This window comes from Amblyomma maculatum, chromosome 2 (assembly GCF_055883805.1).
Source record: "Amblyomma maculatum isolate TAMU_Amacu chromosome 2, ASM5588380v1, whole genome shotgun sequence".
NCBI lineage: Eukaryota > Metazoa > Arthropoda > Arachnida > Ixodida > Ixodidae > Amblyomma > Amblyomma maculatum.
Genome location: NC_139345.1, coordinates 3,502,595 through 3,524,099, shown reverse-complemented (window position 1 = coordinate 3,524,099; position 21,505 = coordinate 3,502,595). Strand labels below are relative to the sequence as shown.

At 44.5% G+C, this 21,505-nt stretch overlaps 1 protein-coding gene across 2 annotated transcripts in view; it reads right to left on the bottom strand.

The window, feature by feature from the left end:
• Nucleotides 1-1,324: 1,324 nt before the first annotated feature.
• cert (ceramide transfer protein) overlaps nucleotides 1,325-21,505 on the bottom strand; it is a 33,401-nt gene continuing 13,220 nt past the window's right edge. For both annotated transcript variants that reach the window (XM_084593107.1, XM_084593108.1), the window contains exons 7-12: nucleotides 15,280-15,365; nucleotides 12,706-12,780; nucleotides 9,439-9,664; nucleotides 8,729-8,931; nucleotides 5,377-5,503; nucleotides 1,325-3,742 (exon numbers count right to left, since the gene is read on the bottom strand). In XM_084593107.1, the coding sequence (XP_084449233.1) occupies nucleotides 3,615-3,742; nucleotides 5,377-5,503; nucleotides 8,729-8,931; nucleotides 9,439-9,664; nucleotides 12,706-12,780; nucleotides 15,280-15,365 (845 nt within the window). In that variant the 3' untranslated portion in view covers nucleotides 1,325-3,614. The remainder of the gene's footprint in view (nucleotides 3,743-5,376; nucleotides 5,504-8,728; nucleotides 8,932-9,438; nucleotides 9,665-12,705; nucleotides 12,781-15,279; nucleotides 15,366-21,505) is intronic.

Below are 21,505 nucleotides of genomic sequence, written 5' to 3'. Positions count from 1 at the left end.
CAAAGCACAAGGCGCCTGTGTATTGTGCACTTTAAAGAGCTCCAGGTGGTCCAAATTTCTGAAGCCATCCACCAAGGCATGCCTCATAGGAAACGTTGCTTTGGGATGTTGAACCGTCAGTAGCACTTGAATGCCCCACGAGTGCCATTACTCAGTGTCAATGTGTTTGCCTTAATTGAAGGATATGTAAAAGTTTTTCAGCTGTTTTTTCTTTTACATTCACTTCTATGATAAAACCAAATGACATGACATAGTTCATCCCACCTTATTGCACTCTTGTGTTGTTTGGGATGTTGGAACTGCATTTTAATGGTTGAATGTTCCAGTTGGCTGATCTTGAAGCACACAGTATTGCCACTCACCAGTGACTTCTACTATGCAGTGCACTACACAGGCAAGATAGCCAAGTCTACAGAATTTTGCTTGATTTTTGCACCACTTGTGAACTTCAATTATGACTTGAGGCATGCAAATGTTTGAAATTTCGAAGGCCAATTTAATTTCTATGTTCGATTCCTATTCATATTCAACAAGCCGATGTTTGGCATTCTTTGATTGTTAGAAAATTACCGAACAGCTCGAAAATTTTCGAATTCACCTGTATCACTGCACTGAGAGCGTCACCTCAATGCTTGACCACGTGGACTGTGCAGTAAAGCATCCCTCAAACATAACAGGGTATGTTTGTAAACAGGGACCTTCCCTTTTGAGAATGGGGCCTTTCAGACAGTTCGTACAAAGCGAAGCACTAGATGAAAAAATGTTCTCACTCAGTTTCACCTCATATGCAGACCTTGGTGCAGGTGTTCATCACATAAAATTACTGTGAAGCAAACAGTTTTAAGCAGTTTTCAGGTCCATTCAATGATTGAACACTTCTTCTGCTCTTTCCCATCCCTTGAAGGCTCGGTTAATTGGAGTTTACTGTATTCAGCAGTGATTTGACAGCTCCTACCAGTTTCATGCAGGCCCTTGCAGTACGAAAACTAGTACATGGAGCCCTGTATGGTACACAGTTTAATTTTATTAGCAAATACCATGTTAATTTTGAAATAAAGTGAATAGTGCGTAGTGCTTTATAATTTTCCATTTTTTTTTCTACTGATCAGATATTAGATTTGATACTCGAAGGCATTTTTTTTCCCATACTCATATTTGAAAACTTCAGTATTTGCACACCCCTACTAATGACACATTACATAGTGTCCTTCAAGCATGTAGAACATCTCAGTCATAGCAAGGGCTTAAAAACATGGTAACCAGGTGTTGCACTGCGTGCCTTCCTCCAACAAATGTCAGAAGTAATGGCATCCATGAACAGCGCTGACATCAAAACACATTTTAATAGCTGTGCATGTAATACAAACCCGCATATATATATTTATATATATAATATATATGTATATTATATACAAAAAGCGTTTCACTCTCATGCACAAGCGAGACAACAGGAAGATACTGTGGCAGGAGAACCAATGGGCAGGCAGAGCAGACACTGGCACGTATGCGACGGCCCTCTCGGAGAGCAGCAACAACGAGACTCCAACAGAGCGAGACTGTAACGACCAGACTGCTGATCACATCGACACATTTGAAAGCATGTTTTCCTTTCTCCTTACGATAAAACTGCAGATGCAGGGAAGAATATAAAAGGACCCTCATCTCCCTGTTCCCCTTGCATTTTCGTGCATTGCAGGTTGCGTCAAATACTTTTCCAGCTTACTCTCCACACAGGCGCAGCATGTATGAACAAAGGAGCCAAGCTTATCGAGGTAAAATACCATGTACAGATGAAGGGCTCACGGGAACATGTAATTCTTCGTTTCTTATCTAACGTAAGCAGCAGCCATGAAAGGAAAGCAAGGGTTAGTTGGCACATTGCTCGTGCAACTAGATAAGTCAATGGACCAACTGTGGCATGGGGGCTGCCAACAAAGCTACAACTTGGCGAAGGGGAGGAGGACTTTAAAAAAAGCTACAAAATGTGTAGACAACTTTGATTGGGTTTGAGTACATTGTCTAAAATCAAGCAGGCAATGAAGTGGTGACTAGATGCTCCAGTTTAAAAACAGGTAATAAAAATTGGTGAAACAAAAAATAAATCTGACGGAACACTGCGTTGGTGCCTGCACATAGAGTATAAAAGGTGTAAATGACATGCAAGAAACAATGATGTAAACGCAAAAAAAGAAGGGGGGGGGGGGGAGGAAATACTAGTTATGTACCTATTTGTTTTACTGTGCCACAGAATGATTAGGCTGCACAGCAGGTAGCCTAGCACCAAACACCTCTTCAAAATCGCTATGACTTTTTTTTTTTTTGCACACGAGACAGCAGGCCCTTTGGGTCACCCTTAAAAATGAGCTTGGAATAGTTTTGGTAGGCAGCATTGAAAGAATATGTAGGTGGCATTCTGGAGGTCTGCACAAGTATAGCAACATCATATTTAATTTTCTCTGGCCCTGACGATCCTGACCTTGTTTATAAGCATGGACCAATTTTGAGCTGTTTAACAGATATACTTTTTTTCTCAACACAGCAGCATTTTCCTCGTGTGTCGCCAGCCCTTTCTCACAAGAACTGTGCTCTGAGCAGAAACAGGCACATGAAAAAGCAGGGAAGTGGCCCAGTTCTCTACCATGGCTTGGGTAACCTGCCCAATTTAGAAAGTGCTAAGACTGCTACCACATGGGCCCACAGTGAAGTTGGCACAGCTAAACTGTGCAAGTCCCTATTTTCTTTGCTCACTTGAGCATCAATATCTGTGCACATGCAAAAGATGATCCTCTCTGAAGTGCACATGAAAAGCTTCAACAACCAATGTCAACACCCTCCCCTCCCATTTCTTTTCCTAGCAGAGAAACGGCAGTGATATCGTTACTGTGACGTCAGAAAGCAGCCTTGATTTAAAATGCCTTCTCCCAGCTGTAGAACAATAATGCTCAACAATAAAACAATAGGTTAGCACCTCCCAGTAAGGGACAAGCGAGCATATCAAAATGGGTCGTTGTCAAAAGAAGCTTCAAAGGATGTTATCGAACAATCAAATATGTATCGCAAATTTTCCTGCCCTCCCCCTCCAACTACAAGACTAACTCTTCTGGAAAGCTTGGGTAACCAATGCATGGAGATATATTCCAGCTTCTGCTGCATATTGCCGATCACAAGGTACCAGAAATACCTGAAAAACCCTGTAAACATGGGAGCTGCAGTAATCTAGAAGCTTGCTTTTTCAATTACAATAGCTTTCGCATGCACTACAGTGCCTGAATTTTCACCTGGTCACAAAAATCTGTCCCACTACTTCCACTGTTGACATGTAACAAATGCAACTTGCCACTTGATCCAACCCGGAACACCCACATGCTGCCCTGCAGCATTAAGCATCACCGGCCTATTGTATCGAAACAGTATGACTAACATGCCACTAGCCACAGTTGTTAAGTTCTTATCTCTCCTTTTTTTCCCCCCTTACTCTCCCTTTTACCCACTTTTCTCCAAGGGCAATTTATACCATCACATTTTCTGTCCAGTGTCTGACGAGAGTTTTGTGAATGCACTGCTTTGGTCATCATTTGCACTCCCTCAGAGCTTGCTCGGTGCTGTCCACAGTCTCAGAACATGATCTCCTTGGATTCTGTCTGCTCCTTGACGTACTGGGTGAACCGCTTGAGGAACTTGGGGTACTCCCGCTTGTACACAGCGCGCAGCACCGATGCAGGTGCCCACCCACCGGGGTTGACTGCGCACAAAGCCAAAAGAAGTGTAAACGATGGCACACACCACTGCTCAGTGGAAATAAGACAGGCTGCCAAAAATGAGAGTGGGGAAGGGGAGGGTCAAATATGGTACTAAGGCAAACCACTGTGCCAGAGTGGAAGCACAAGAAAAAATGAAGTGGTTAGCAATGCAAAATTTTTCAGCTGCACAGGTACACTTTTCAAGGCCATTTCATGCGCAATGGCGGCAACACACGTAGCAAGTGCAGCATTTGAGCATGTAGTCTCGATCAAAAGTTTAGAGCCCAGGGGGTCTGTGTCTATATGTAGTGGGACTCCATTGGCATTCATGGAAGTCATTAATTTTGGAGAGGGTACAACAAAACAAAAATCTGCTTACCTTTAGGATACAGTTAAACCTGGTCACAACGAAATTTGTAAAATGTCCGCGATATTTTGTTGCATCTAGGCTTTCATTAAATGCAGTTTTCACGTGAAAACTCAAAATGACAATTGCGAAAACCGGATTAAAAACAGATTGTAAGGAAAACCACCCTGAGGCTGTTTACAGTAAACCAGAATTACGTGAGGTTATAGACGTGAAAAGTTTCACGATCGTGCTGAGGGTACGGCGCAACTGTGGCAGCAGCCTCCACCTCCGCTGCGGTGGACGCGGAGGCTGCTATGCGTTTACGCCGCCGCGGAGCGACGAGGCACCTGCGCCTTCAAGCATGTTCTTACTCGCCCACCACAACTGCCCAGGAAGCAGACAGCTCAACCTGCGTCTTCGCCACGCTCCGCTCTTCCCGCTTTTCACGCACACTGCTTGCCCCATGTCTTTTTTTTTCTTTGCTCTTATTTTTTGCTTCTTGTAAGCATGAACTTGCCACGTTCCAAAAAGCAGAGACTGCTTCATTTTCCACATAGATGTGCCATTGGCGGTGAAACGTGGCACGTTGTATCAACTGTGGTCGCTCATTGCCATCGCAGATATTTCACGTCAGTTATTTTAGCGTCCTGAAATATGCGGAGTTCTGCCAAATTTCCAGCAATTCTGCACTAAGAGATGGTCGGCACCACGAGTTCGTTTTATCAAGGTCAATTGCCAAGTTCGTTACATGGAGTTTTCAAATACATGCACTTCAATGGGGGCGGCATTAGGGAACTGAAAAACTTCGTAATGGTCAGGATTCGCTAAAAGGAGGTTCGTTACAAAGAAGTTTAACTGTATTCGGAACACAGAGAATTCATTACAAGCCACATGGAGAGGGTCGGAAACAATCCCCCTGCGCTCTAAACCTTTGAAAAAGACTGTACTCAAGAAGTGATTTGAATATGATTCACAAGAGCTGAGGAGGAAACTGAAATCTTGAGGCTTTCCACCGTCTGCTAAGATGCAAGGTGGCAGCAACAGCTGTGCCGCACCCACAACTATTTCCACAAGTGGAGCGGCTCCTTGGGCAATACCCGCTATGGATAGAAGGGAGAGCAAAAAATTTATCAAACAAAATAAGTATTTTGTGTATATAACTTGTGTGTCGATATGTCCAGGTTCGACTGTGTTCACACTGAGGGTTTGTGTTGAAATACGCAAAAAGCGCTCCGATTTCTGAGCAGCACAAGAGAACACCGGTGCGAAACCATGGAAACAACTCACTAGTTGAGCAGTAGGTGATTTTGCATGACAGGTTGTCTCGAGTGATGCCGCTGTTCGGCTGCGGTGGGTCGACAAATGTCTGGCACATCAGGCATACTGTCAGCCGGACACGCACGCACTTGCCAAGCTGCGAATGAATGTTAGAAGTTGTATTACTAGTTCTTGCCAATGGCAGCCACAGCTCTCAGTTGCACAGTGCAAACCCCAGCAATAGGAAAAATAAACTAGTACACTGAAAAAATGCAAAGCACTTCAGTAACCTCTTAGCAGGACACACAGGTTCCTTTGTAATGCAGTTTGCCAATAAACAGGCTCATTTCTTATGTTTGGTAACCAACCGCAGATGTGCTAATGCGGTCCGCGGAAGCCCACGCCCACAAAAAAATAAGTAAGGTTGCGTGACAGCTCTGGTCTGGCTACGCACAGTTTTGCAGGGCTAAAAGCTGAGTTTAGTTTCTCAAAGCGAAACAAACACAAGAGGGGTGTGAAAATAGACATCACGCATGAGAGAGAAGGAGAGAGACTACGGCTTATGTTGACATCAATGAAACTCTAGCTCTTGTTGCACTGCTGGACGAGGATGCAATACAAAGCATCTCGGGTGCTCGACAAGAAAGCGGCGCGGTGTTGATAGGAGTCTAATCGCTTCCAATGGTATGCACACCACATCCGATGCGTCGCCTGTCCCCCACGTCCTCCGCAAGCTGCGGCACGCTGGCTGATCATATACAACCTGCCCCCGGAACTGCAGCAGCAGTCTGTACAAGATCGCCTAGGTGCCCACATCGATTAAGTGTGATCTAAACCCCTACCATACGAATTATCCTTGATTGATCAGCAGAACCAAAGTGCACAATGGAAGCAATGCTGAACCTGTTCCCGAAGTTAAAGGCACAGGGTAAGCCCTATAGTACTTCCCATGCATTAACACGTTTTTCAGCAACTAAAAGTGATACCCTGGTAACATGTACATCATTTGTTCGCAATTTTTGTGCACATTTGGCTGAATTAGATATATCGGAACAAGTTGAAAATTAGATAATTAATCAAATTTTTTCATCTATTAACTAAATTTTGGCTTTTTTTGTAATTAAAAAATTTGCAAAATAACCTTTTGCTTCAATTTATTTAATTCCATTTCAGTAGTTGCCAACCATTATGTAGCTGACTGAAAAAAAAAAAAAATATCAGCCTCTTATCTTGAAAGGCTTAAAAAATAATGGTATCTTTGTAATAAAAAACACTTATGAGATAATTGAGCCTAAAGTAGAAAATAAGGTTAAAAAACAAACACCATCAAACTCATTGATTTAATAGTCTCCAGTTCATAGTGTAAAAATCATTTTTACATTTTTCGGCTTATTGCTTTGCCTGCCAGGCCTGTTTTGTGCACTGTCATGCTGCCTGGTCCCCAAAGTACATCTGCTTGTGGTCAGCTTCCCTTAGTCACTTGATGGTGTTGCGGCCAGAGATGAATCTATATGACTCCAAATCGTTGGCTCGTGCAATGATACCATCATTAAAAGAAAGGACAGCATCCAGTGTTGCCATGCATAGGGCCTGAAGACTAACAAACTTTCTTTGGCACGCGTACCACAAAGCATGACTGAACGACTCATTAGCATTTTGAGTTCACTCATGAAGGCACTTCTCTGCCTATACACGGGTTTGATCGCCTTCAAGACAGATGCAGGCAAACCCTCCCTGCAGACAAATGGGTTGCCTTCTGACTAATTCTGTGGAAGGCACACCACATATTAGGCCCTTTTGGGAAAAGTCCATGGCATAGTTCATTGTCGGTTGATGGCAAGTGGAAGTAGGTTGCTCAAACAGCCTTCCGCATTTCATCTAAATTTCCTACATTCTTCTCATTGCCGACCCTAGTATGTCTGTAGCTTGTCTATGATTCCATCCGTCGGTCACCAGAGACTTTTTCCATCAGAGACTTTCCCTGCTTTGTTTTCCTTCCTCATCCTCCGTAACTGGCTAAAGAAGGGGAAAGCTACATTTTCCAGACTCTTTTCTATATGTCGCTGATTCCAGGCAAGCTTTACAGTTTGGCAGCGGATTTTTTGTTTGAGAATTCATGACTAACGCGGAGGGTGTCCAAAAAGGGGGTGTGGTCGCTCACTAGTACTTGGTTTCGGAAAGAACATTTTTCAGCCTAAAATATGGCTTTTTATATAAACTGCGACCATGAAATGTGTGTAGAAAAAAATTAACTTCTCAAATTCGAAAGAAAAAAAAATCAATTTTTTTTTTTCAAGTATTACCTTACCCTGTGCCCTTAAGGTCAAAATGTGTTGCAACTGACAAATAGGCAGGAGCGCAGCACTTTGCAACTTGTGTTCGCACACTGTTAGCATTTTAAACGTCTGATAGATGCACTTGGATATACGAGTGCAAAAAAATGGCAAAGCACATAATCCTCTACCGATACTTCTGAAATCACCAAACAGCCCGAGGCAGATGTCATGAATGCACCTCCTTTATAACAATCAAAAACTGAGCAAGGATTGAGTACCATATATCAACGATGCCAAAGTGGACAATACTGAGTAGGTTTTAAATGCACATATATAAAATATCTGTCAAAATATTCACCTCAGCATATCGCAAAGCCAAAATACCTGGAGAGCTATACTCAACCTTTGCATTACCAAGCACAGTAAACATCGCAGTAAACACCCTATCACTCTGCAGTGGCAGAATGATAGGTTGAGCCTCGCAGAAGTAACAATAATGGGCCTACGTTTACTGTTGTAGGCTCAATTTATGACTAAGTTGTCTACAACAAACTACTTATTCATAAAAACCGAGAAAACAAAAATGTGATAACAAAATGATATTGACAGGCACCTGAAAAGGTCTTGTACCAATAAGTGCCACCAAGTAGGCAGCAAGTACATGGGTGAACAAATATCTCGCACTCATTGAGTCAAAGATTTTTTCAAAATATTATATGTATGTTCTCCCAGATACATAATATGCTTTCATTTTAATTTTTGCATACAGTGCCAAGGTTTTGCCATTCTGCATTGTGACAGATCGATCTTCGCCTCACCCTGCACATCAGAAAAGGATGAAACAAAAAAGCCTTTGCTAGTCTGCTCACAAACTACGTCCCACATTGGGCCACAGTGCAACTGCAGAAATGAAAGTTTTAAGTACAGGTGATTCTGGCTGTTCCCTGGATGATGCTGGATGACGATTTCAGATGATGGCTGTAATGTCCTCCACAGAACTGTAAGTGGAAATTTGCTCACAAATGCGGGCCTGATAAGACTGAAGCTTTTTCATTCCTTACTGTACTTCTTAACACGCAGCATTTACAGCCAATTCTCAAACGTACAGGCACATGTGGTGTGTCACATGAGTTGTTGCAGACGATCCACACGTCGTGGGCATCGGGGTCCTCCTCGTTGGGTGCCCGAGCCATGTGAGACCAAAAAAGGGCGTCTCGCTGGGTGGCTGGCCACACCCGCTTGTGGATCTGGTGCACAATGACCGTCATGGGCTCCAGCACCTCCAGCACTTCCATGTTCTCCAGGGTTGCTGCAACAACAAGGGTCAATCAAACACATTAACATACGTGCTACTATTCAGCCTTCCACAACAGCAACTGCTTACAGCCTATCTGGTAAAGTAATACTAAGCTGCCTGCACAATTACTAGGCACAGAAGAAGTGCCCTTGGTAGAGAAAGAACAACTTCATTCGTTAGGAGACATCAACAAAGCTTTTCGACGGAGGCAAAAAGCAAGGCGCCTGTGTGCTGTACGATGTCAGTGCATGTTAAAAAACTCCAGGGGGTCTAAATTTCCAGAGCCCCTCACTACAGCATCTCTCATAGTCTGAGTCGCTTTGGGACATCCCCACAAAACAAACCGAACAAAAAAAAAAAAAAAAAAAAAAAAGTGGAAAAAGGATGAAAGGAGTAAGGAGGAGGAACGCCGCAGTAAGAAAATTTCAGTGGGAGCTGTACTGACACTGCATGCCCCTGCAATGCTGCTGTCCGTGAAGACATGCAAAGGTGTGTAAAGTGACATGGCCATGCACTCACTCTCCCAGTCAAAGCGAACTTCGGGGCTGAAGAAGTAGTGGCAGACCTCGCGACCCGTGACGCCGCGCACCACATGCACAGCCTTGAGGGGGTCGCACACGACACCGGCCTCCTCCACCTCGCGCCGGTACATCTTCATCTCACCGTCTTCAGCAAACAGTTGCCAGCCGCCCTCCCCGACGCCCATCTTGGCATAGCGCAGCTGCTCCATGGTGATCTCTTCCACCTGTACAGAAGGCGGTGAACGGTAAAAGGGTAGCTCAGCCAAAGAGTGCCATGGTTAATGTTTGTGATTAGTGCAAGTTGGGCAAGATACCCCCTCCGGTTTTTCTTTTCAGGTGTCTAAGGGAGGGATGCCCACAAAGGAGAACACTTGTACCACAGCAAAAGCATCCGAATATGCTTCAAAGCAGAAGGTGCCATGGATGCTAAACGCTGCTGCATTTCACATGCCTTGCATCAGGTCTGCATGACTAAAGTCACAGGCAACTAAAGAGCACCCGTGATAGTTTTTTTTTCTTTTTTTTTTGCTGATCATAAAACATTGGTGTGATGCTACAGGAGAACTCCATAACATACCAGGAATTGCCATGCCATAACAAAAGCACTGCCAGAGTACAAACTGGGCAAGAGCTCTGGTGTGTACACCTAGTGCCACTGCTACTACCCTGCTTTTGATGCAGAGAAGACTCCCATTATTATGAGCTCAGCTAGGATAATTCTTGGACAAGATGAACAGTGCAAGGCGATTTGGCTGGTTTCTCATAGGACTTGATGTAGAAGAGTTCACTTAGGACGAACTGTCCTAGCGACCACAAATCACGGCAATCCTGCCCACCAGAGCTCATTGGCTAGGAGACACATAATAATTAATTGATTAACAGGAAAGTACAAAATATAACTGAACATGAAAATTTAAAATTACTGGCTTATATTGAACACAAAGGTGGTTTGGTTAGTAAGGTTTATTATCCCAAAGCGAATCTGGCTACGAGAGACGCCGTAGTGAAGGACTCCGAAAATTTCGACCACCTGGGGTTTTTTTAACATGCACTGACATCATACAGCACACAGGCACATTATTTTACGCTTCCATCGTAAAGCAGTTGCCGCAGCTGGGATTGGAACCCACATTCTTGAGTTCAGTAGCCAAGCGCCCTAACCACTGAGCCACCGTGGCGAGGCGTAACAGATTATCCCATTAAATATCCTGAGGTATATGGAATTTGGGCTGCATATCAATACGCAACTATTCTGCTTGCTTGACATGTTGCACCCCAGCGAGTGCTGTTTCTAATGGCACTCTTTGATCACTTATTGCTTTGGTCACCAGCTGATAATGCTCATGCTGTGAAATTGAGCGATGAGGTGAACTTGGGGAGCGCTATGTGGTAGCTTTCAGGCTTTCGTTTTCCATGCCACAACCCTGTTGCCAACCTAACATGCCTAGTAAGGGTCCTTATGTTATGTTGCGTCGGTGCCGAAGGTGTTACAGAAACTAAATTACCTTACTTAATGAGCAATTATTATATTTAAAGAGTACTAATTATAGAATCAGACATCTTATGAGTGGCAGTGGTCAATTCCAAAGCACGATCAGAAGCGGATTACATAAGAATCAGGTCAGACCTATACAGCAGCGGGCACGAGATGGAAGGAGTTTACTAAAAAAGTATATAAAGTCGAAGGACCCTGTCAGAACTATGCGGTGCCAAAGAATAAAGGCAAGATTGAAGAAACTACAGAATGAAGAAATGAATGCTGAACCAAATACAAATAATTCGGAGAAGCTGGTTCACAGTCGTGAACTGCTTTTCAAGGCCATTTTATTATTGGCAAGCTAACTTCACATGATTGCTACTCTCTCGCTGCAGCGGTTGGCCTGTCCCTTTACCCGTCACAACCTCATCAAACAGTTTTGCAGGCTCATACAGCAGGTACCACATCCTGAGAAACACATCACCATTCATTTCTGTTCCCCTTTTCTCACACCAGCGCCACCTGTGTCTGGCACAAGAAAACTGGAACACAGCCATATCACATTAATTAGTGAGCCAAAGCTGACAAGCACACCCTGTGGAAGACTGCCCCGCTAATCAAAATCTTGGTTGGTGTTTATAATGCCTTGACATTCTCTTCTAACCTTTCTCCCATTTTAAAACTTGCTTGAACTTCACCACTATATACACAAACTGCCTTGTTAGAGGGACAGTAAGTGTTATGGCATCCAACTTTTTCTTTTTCTCACCTGAAAAAGATTCTGTGCCAGTTAACTGCAGAAGATGCATTTAATGCCGAGAAAATTGGGTTTAAAAATCTGCCCTCCCTCTGTCTCTCTCTCTCTCTCGCACGCACGCACGCACGCACGCACGCACGCACGCACGAACACGCGCACGCGCGCGCGCGCGGGGGGGGGGGGGGGGGGGAACTTATGCTAACAGTTTGGAAGTGGATGGCACGGTAGCCTAGCTTCAGAGATCGGCATACAAAGATTCATCTTAACACAGCTGATGGTTTGAGGAACTTGATGGTGGTGGCAACACCTGTATTTTACTTTCTTTTCCACTGCCTCTAGCTTATACTACGAGTTCTAGTACTCGGCGAAAGTACTCTATGTCATTAGAATGTGGTAATGTACCAACACTCGCCAACCTTGATTTGTCCCGTTTTGCTTCAACAGCAGTATAATCCACAACAGAGACAGTGACCAGGTGCACCACGACTGGAAACAAAATTCAACACGAAGTGGTTCATAATGCTCCTTTCAAAAGCCTGAACTGCTAACACATGCAGAGCAGAATGAGACGAGTGGGGGCTCCTCACCTGCGTTGGTCCAACACCCATTGTGTTTCTGGATTCAGTGCCTGTCACACTGCTACAGCCAATTCCATTGAAGCGGGCTTCAAAAGAGACTGCCCGCATAAAAGATTTTCAAACCATGAAGCAGAGGCTAAAGAAGAGCCTGTCAAGCCATTTACGCTGCTAAGCGTACTGTCAGATCTAGGTCAAACTCCGACATGCTAGAAACGTACACCTATTTCAATAACCCATGAAAGCTAAAAAAAAAGGGAAAAGTTTTGTTTGTAGTTCTTTTTTATTTATTTTTTAATTTTCTTTTCCTCCTCCTCCTTTTTTTTTTTTTTTTTTTTTTTCCCCAAGTGAAAATGTACTATACTTTACAAGCAAAAGCAAGGACTCTCTCTGTAGGGACCATGAAAAGGTCCACTCAGAGAACCGAGGCAGGAAATAAAACTGAACTGCACAAACCTCCTTCCAAAGTGGATGTTGAGAGGCTGCAGAGGCTGGCCGCAGCATCTCACGCACCCTGTTTTTGATCTGACGCTGCAAGAAAGAAGAAAAAAAAAAGCAAAACATACAAGGGTACATCACTCATGCAGTTTCCCATCAAAGGTTAAATGTTTTCTGTTGTCAACTGAAGGCTAAATGTGCTGCGCTCATCAAGGGCAATGTCACATAAATGACACGTTCCCCAGTGACTACATGAAACAAAACAAAAGAACGATCAAGAAGCACAAAGAGCTACAGGATGGTGAGAACATTTTTTTCTTTCTATTCTGCAATCAAAAAAGAGAAAGACCAAAATACTGTTTTGCGACAGGTGCCTAGCATCATATTCAATGAACATAGCATCAGGAATGACAACTGCTTTGACAAGTTTTTATTGTCACAGAACGAAATTGGGCAGCACGCTCGCCGCCAGAATAAGCAACAACAAGCCACAAACATGAAGCATCCAGCCCTAATTAAACTGCCCACGGAAAAGAGAAGGGAATTGCCCTGCACACTGAAAGTTGCAAAGCTCAGTGCCACCCGTCACTATTTAATACAAACCACCATAGTGGAAGCAGCTGGGCCTGACTGCAGCCAGAAGTTGATGAAATTTAACCTCATGTTCTAGAACTGGACAATAATTGGACAATAAGCACGCTAGTAAATGTATGAATTTGACAGGGACAATTGTGCACTGCTTGCAGTATTTTGCACATGCGGGGAACCTTACTGATGTACCATCTCAAATGAAGATCATTGTGAGGGCGTTCATCAGATAAAGTGACGCAAGCATTTGTGGCAGCCTGTATCCATTCATTAATTCGAAAAGTTTTTTCTAGTCCCTTGAAAGTCGAATTAATGGCAGTTTACTGCATTCAGAAGCAATATGACTTCCCCATCCGATTGCATGCAGGCCCTTCCTGTACAAAAACCAGCATACAGAATCCCGTGATATTTATGCTGTTTTTTTTCAGTAGGATATACATGTCTGTGCACTTTTAGGTTAATGTACTTTGCAGATAACATGTTAACTCTCAAATAAACAAAATGAACAATCTTTAATATTTTAAAATTTTTCTGTTTTTACACTGATTAGACATTCGATTTGCTATTTGAAGGCATTGTTTTATTTCAAGTCAATGTACTAACTTTCATCACTGTACGTCAAAAAAAAAAGGCTGACCTCATATCCCCTCACACCACAATAAATGCTTAACCCAGATAACTCGCATAGCTTTATTCAATTTCCACCCAGCAGCACCTCGACCAAATTTCATTCAATAGCGAGAGGTGCCTCCACCATGATCGTTTTACTTCCCCTTACGATTCTCTTCCCTGCACAGAAATCCTACAATGCCGGACCCTGGCTAGCATGTAGTTACAGGAGCTACTACCAGAAAGTGCAAAAATTATGCGGTAAGATAAGACTAAAGAATTTACAGTAAAACCTCGTTTATACAGACATCATCGTCTCGGAAATTTGGTTAACTCAGACTTGTTGTGCAGTCCCGGCAAGACTGTGTACAGTTAAATGGCAGCAAAAGCTCATTATCTCGGACGCATTTACCTGCACATCGGTTAACTCTCAGAACTACCATGAGGGCTACCGATCTTCCTGCGTTACCATGCGATACAACAGGGATGTGCATCCACAGCAGGCAGGCAACGGCAAACTGACGTGAGGAGAGTCGGTCTACACCCTGCTCGGCAAAAACAAAAACTGAACCGTAAGAAATGATTGTGGATTGTGTGAGCAGTGGTTAGGTGGCAGCGGTGAACGCGTGCTTCAAGGGAGAAGCCACACAGCATCATCAGGGCACGAGACTTTGTATTGCTGTCACATGGCTGTCACTGTTGTCACTGTTGTTGTTGACTGTGCTGGCTGCATGCCTAATTTCTTTGTCCCAATTGCTTGCGGTGCAACGGTGACAGCACACGAATCTTGTAAATAAGCGCCAGTTGCTCTGTTTGGCTGTGTTTGGGGCCTGTTGCCGCTGCCGTTGCGCTCCACAACAATGGGGACCGCTACTTCAGTGAAGCAACGACGATGTTGCCATTGCTGGAAGGCTGATTGACGACAATATATTATTGGAAGTTCTCGACGAAAACAGAAATTGTTCCGACGATGAAAGTCATGAGCAGCCGCTGCAGCGATATCACACTGTGCAAGAGGCCACCAAGGCTTTCGCTACACTAGAGGAATTTTGTGTTGGATCATGCGACAGTGAGCATGCGCACCACCACTTGATGGGACTGAAAACAATTTTTGTCGCGCAAATTCCGACGAAGAAACAAGCAAAAATAACGCAGTTTTTTATGAAATAAAGGTATATGTATGCCCTGTACATTTTTTTGTAGTTTTCATGGTAAATTGAATAATCCAGAATTCAATTAACTCAGATATGTTTGCCGATCCCTTGAGATCCGGATTAACGAAGTTCTACTGTACAAGGAAGGCTGAAAAACTAGTTTTACAGATATAAAATTTCCCGGAAACGATGAATCTTTCGGACAAGCATGACTGACTGAAGCATGTGAGAAGGATCCTACCCGCTCTTCTTCCTGCTGCTCATTCCTGTCTAGCGCAGCATCAATGGCGTCGAAGAATTCATCTTCATTGATCATGCTGTGTGGTCCTTCCTGCATTGCAAGGAAATATCAGTCACAAAAAACCATTGCTGAAAGTTTTCCCATCACTCCCATTAGTTCATAATGTTCAATGTTACCCAACTGTTGGGTTAAATCTCACAAAGGTTATTTTTATTCAGCTTAGCATGAACCTTCAAGGTAAAGTAAAAGACAAAGTAAAAGTAAAGTTGAATATATATACTTAGAATTTTTTACATCTATTTGCCAGAGTGTGAAATGCAATCTATTATAATGAGACACCGCAGTACACAATTTTAAGTTGCTCGAGATAATCACAACCTCTACATATTTTATTTAGTATTAAGAAAACTATTTACCACATTATCCACTATTATTTTGCATATATTACTAGAGCTGTGCAAATAGGGTGTGAAGCAAATTCAAATATTAAGTTAAGTTAAATATTAATATTAAGGAGTTGCACCAAGTTCTTAATAGAACTTGGTGCAACTCCAATCAAGTACTGTAGCTGCCAGATTTTTCGAACTCCAATAATTCGGACTTGCACAATATTTCGAACTTTGGGAACTGTCATGCACCCATTAGGAATGTGCACGTTTTGTGTTTGGCACACGACAGCCACAGCTGCTTATGTGCCATAAAACTTAATACAGTCGAGCCCACTTATAACGATACCGGTTATTACAATATATCGGCTATAACAATGAACAGCCATGTCACCATCAAATTTACTATGTATCCAATAGTAAAAAAATCCATTTACTACAATGATGGGTTGCCGCACTAACGGTTATAATGATTAAAACCGGCTACTGTGACCCAGCTTCAAAATAAAATATGCGTGATTCCGACGAAAACGCGAGCGTCCGCAATCGCGCAAAGCGAGCGCATTTCGCTCCACATGTCACCCTTCCACCCCTCGAGACGAGTGGACTGCGCCCACGATACGAAGAGAGGAGAGCACTCCGTTTCTCTACCCTTGCCCCCCCCCCACCTCCGCGCTCCGTCACATGGTCGCGTCCCCGCCGCCGTCCCGACAGACTCTCTGTGTGGCGATAGCGGCGGCTGTGTGCGGGCGGGCGTCGTAGTGTGTGTGCAACGCCTGTGGCGTTTTGCTTTCTCGTCGTATAATGGCAGATCCGTCTGCCGTACGCCCTTCACCGGACTGCATGGCGCTATTGCCAGCAAAAAGAAAACGTACAGCGATTTCATTGGAGACTAAGCGCAGCATAGTTGAGGACCACAAGAATGGACAGAAGGTGTCGGCCCTGCTGCTGAAGTATGGACTGCCTCAACCGACAGTTTCTACAATCATCCGCTCCGCAGATAAGCTACTTCAAGAAGAATGCTCTGGTTCGAAGAACAACGAACGGAAAAGGGTCCGGCAGGGCGCCTACAAGGAAGTGGAGGAAGCCTTGTTCCAATGGTTTCTTAGCGCCCGTGCACAGAACCTGCCCGTGCACAGATGATGATGTGGAAACGTCCGAAATCCTCACTGACGAGGCAATCGTAGAAAATGTGCGAGCGGCGGGCAACGACAGCGATGACGACGACGACACTGCAGATCAGCCTCTCCAAGTAGTGTCCTCACAGGAGGCCCTGCATATGATTTATTCCCTCCGGGACTTCGTTTTTTCAAGGGGCCTTCCACTTGAGCACGTCAAACAATTAGATGCTCTCGAGACCAATGTTAATAAGCTTTCTGTGAAGCAAGCGAAGCTCACGGACTATGCTTTTTTTGTTAAGTAGTGGACAACTTTTTTTCTGCTTGATTAAAATTTTTTAACCTTATGCTGACTGCATTTTTTGGCAAATCCGGTTATAACAATTATTGGTTATAACAATGACATTTTCTTGGCACTTGAGTATTGTTATAAGTGGGCTCGACTGTATAACTAACCAATGTATTCACGACCAATATTGCAGACAAAGAAGGGCTCTAGCAATACTGTGGAGGTTGTTTGTCTTTCAAAAGCCCTCACTTATTTCTTTGGTGTACTATAGACGCAAGCAGGCATGGCTGCCACAATTAACCGGTTCTTCGTGGCCATGAAAGTCCCATCTTGGATATAAATGGAGTCATTCGGACACACTAGAACGGCTATTTGTTCAAAGTTGCCATTTAAGGTAGTGGTAATAAAGGTGTGCTCTTCACTGTCATCGAGGTGGTTACACAGACAGCATGCGATGGCTCTGAAAATGGGATGGGTGCAGTGTCCACTGCGGCTTTAATAATGCCACCACGCATGGGGCAGGGATTGGAGGAGGGCGCATGTGGAGGTGCTTGTACCACTCGCTTTCTTCCAGTGTTTCAACTCACGATCCTTGCGACCATCGTCACTGATCGAAATGAAACGTTATAGCTTTGTGCGGTATGTGCATTCGTTCACAGCGTGACTTGCAGACATGTTGCACCGTCTAGTGACATGAAGCTGCGCAGTCATGACGAAAGCACGACTCTAGCAGAGATGGCAGAGATAGCGTAACGCAATCCAATTCAGAGGGGCGCCACTGCACATGTACAGTTCGCCTTGAGGGTGACGCGCAAGGCATGCTCCCCTGTAGCGTGCATGCTTGCCACGTCGGGACCAATCAGCAAGAGCACACTGGCGGCCCGCGGTAGCGGATCAAGCTAGAATTGCGAGAGCAGATCACAGTAGCGGATCACACTTTGCTGAAACTCTTTATTATCAGCTTGCAAACAAAATGTGGGAAGTGGTGAACTTCACTATTTTTAAAGCCAATTTCATGCAGAAACGTGTTTATTTTCAACCTCAGACTTTTTGGACTATTTGCTTATTCAGGCAATTTTCTGGATCCCGTGGAGTTCAAAAAATCGGTCAGCGACTATTTTTCAAATATTTTTTGAACACTGTCAAGGTATTCTAAAACAAAATGTATTCGAAATACATATGGAACCTGCAAACCACAGCCAGGAAAAAGCAAATTTAACAGAGGTGCACCAATAACAAATCTTTGGGTGAAAAGTGAATAACTAACGTTAAAAATTGGCTGCAAATAAACTTATCTTTATTAATGTTGAAAAGATGCGGCAAGCATTTTTCTCAAGATTACCGATTGACAGTGCAGACATGCGCACTGTGCACTGTATTAGAGTTAAACCATACTACCATATTTACACGATTGTAAGTCGACCCCCCAAATCGCATGTCCTTAAAAAGAAAAGAAAAAAAAAAAAAACATACCAATGGATGGTTTCGACAACGAAAATTACCTGCCTGGCTGCACTATTCGTCCCCACTTCAAATCCCGTATTTCGGTGATATCTGCTGCAAGCTTGGGCTCCAGCTCTGGATAGTATACCAACTGTATCCCTATGAAGCCTCTTTGCTTGGCATCACAACTGAAATTTTTGTCTAGGTGCAACCGCCATTCCCGCATAACCAGTGTAGAACCTTTGAATTTGCGGCCCACAGCTCAGTTTTTTCTTCAGCGTAAATGATAGCCGCCTCCTTGAACACTGGGTGGAACAAGCGCCGACTGCTTTTTGGACTGGAGAGCTCATGACTAAGCATGTGGCCAGTCGTAAAGTGCGAATATGTCAACCATGAGCGAACTCAACGAACAATCGCTGTTGGCTATTCCATAAACCACACACACTGTGCCACCGTGTCACGTGACCCGACACGACTGAGGTGCAAAAAGTGAGCGTCGCCAAGATTCGAAAAGCGGCTCTTCCGTAAAATAACACTCCCACAGGTGCGCAGTAAAAGTTAAAAAAGAAAAATTCTCACTGAGAAGCACGCACAGTAACTAAATGTTGCACTTAAAGCCGTAGAGCAAACAAATTCGCCATATCCTCCCTGTATACAGTCTAGCCAGGTTATAGCGAAATAGTGGTTATAACTAAGGAAGTTCAATTTCCCAGTCCTATTTTAGCATTTTCAATACCATTTGGGTCCAGTTTCAACGAAGTAAATAAGCGCACATCAGCGGATACAGCGAAGTGATTTTGTACCAAATGAAAAATAATGTATCAATCGGGAGACTTTTTGCCTTCAGAAAAATTTTTGTGCGAGAATAACTACAAAATTTAGCCGACGGCCACATTCGCAGCGCCGTCTGCACTCCTGCGAAGCGAAAGGTTGCTTCACTGCATCGCTTGGCTTGTCTTCGTGATGCGGCGTCCTGTCCTGCCGGTTGCGCGGGAGGTATAAATAAGTAAGAAAATATAAGTTAATTTTCGAAGCCGTCACAAAGCAGCAGTTGACTTGGTGAATCGCGGTTCTTGATCTTTGTCCACTCGGTTCTGGGCCCGGGAGTGAGTTGGGGGGAAATCGTCACGGTAGTGAAAGGGGGCCAGAGAAGCGCGAGTCTTTCCTCGGCTTTCGTGGATCTTTGTATGTGCTTCTCTCGCTGACGCCATTACACCTTCCTGCCTTATTCCGCTTCTTACCTTTGATATTTCATGACCCGACTTTGACTGGACAATTTTTAGATAATGGACCTACTCAGTTATCCTCTTTCTCGAACCCAACCCTTCGATTTCTCAGCAATGTCGAGTCTCACGAGCCCTAGCACCGCAATGGGAAAGAGAAAAGTGTAATTGAAAACGAAGTGCGCCATTCTGGACGAAGTGTGCCAAAATGTGAAGAGTTATATCGCATGGAAGCATGAAATCGCACTGTCCACACTCTCAACGATAATCAAGAATGGCAGCAAGATCGACACCGTTCTCGATGACGACGTTGGCAGCGGGGACCGAAAGAGGATCCAGTGCGCCACGTACACCGATGTGGAAGCCGCCATTTACAGGTGGTTCTTGGATACCCAATCAAAGAACATCCTGCTCAGTGGACCCATTATGCTAGTGAAGGCTATGTATTTGGGCGTCGCCAAGTTGCCAAGCTGCAACCTATAAACCAGGGGATTATCGCTAACTTCAAGGTCCACTACCGGCGCCGAGTGATCGAGCACCTTCTGATCGATGCTCGCTCTGCTGACGTCGTGGCCAAGATGAAGGTCCCTTTGGTGAAAGCCATCTATTTTGCAAGCAGAGCCTGGAGGGACATGAAGCACCTATTGCTCACTGCTTTAAGAAAACTGGCTTCCCACAAAGCAGCAGCACGGACACAGTGCCTGCAGAGCACAAAGCTGCCACGTTTGACAATGGTCCCGCCACGACAGCCTGCTTGGAACAACTATGGGAGTCCGCTAACAAGTTGGACCTTGTGCCTCCAGGTCTGTCCCACATGAACTTAATTTCCACAGACGACGAACTTGTTGCCAAAGAAGACTTCACGATTGACAAAGTTGCCGGGAACGTCATAGATGGGATGAATAGCGCCTCAGAGAGTCACTGCGACGACGCTGGTTGAGCCCCTAAGCCGGTGACCTCCTCAGTGGCCATAACAGCTGTTAACACACTACAGATGTACCGTATTTACTCGCATAATCCTCGCACATTTTTTCGCAGAAAATCGGTGCGAAGTTAGGGGGTGCGATAATTATGCGGGGAAAATTTTTGAACAATGCTTTGGAGTGCTGAAAGCAAATGTAAATAGGCTGTGAACCGGGGTTCTCAAGCCAGCTATTGTAAATTTAACCAAAACTTCAATTGCAAGCAGGACTTACGTTTGTAATAAAACCACAGAGACGACAAACACTAGCTGCAGAAACACTTTATTTGCGAAGGCTGGCCGCCCGCAACATCACCATCACTCAGAGTCCGCGGAGTCCACGTCGACATTGCCATCGCTATCGCTGGTCACTGCTTCGTCGGCTTCCTCAGCTTCACCCTCTTCATCTTCGTCCCACACCAAGTGGTCTTCTGTCGCGTCCAGGGCGTTGGAAATGCCAGTTTTCTTGAAACTCTTCACGACCACGTCAACGCCAATCATGCTCCATGCATCTGCTACCCAGCTGCACAGCAGCTCCACAGATGAACCGCGTGGCCCACCCGTTACTTGCCCGGAAATCTTGCGCCGAGATGCCTTCTTTCCTTGAAATTACGCGCGCCTGGTCCCGCATCTATTGACACGGCGCAACCATCCGCCCGTAGAGCCTTAATGTAGTCCAGGAGTGCAGTTTCAACCCCAGGAAACTTTCCCGTCTTCGGACCACGGAAGGCACGCCGAGTCTTGCTGGTTGCCTTGAGCTTGTCGTGCTGCCGTCTCCAGTAGCGGACACAAAACTCGTTGACTCC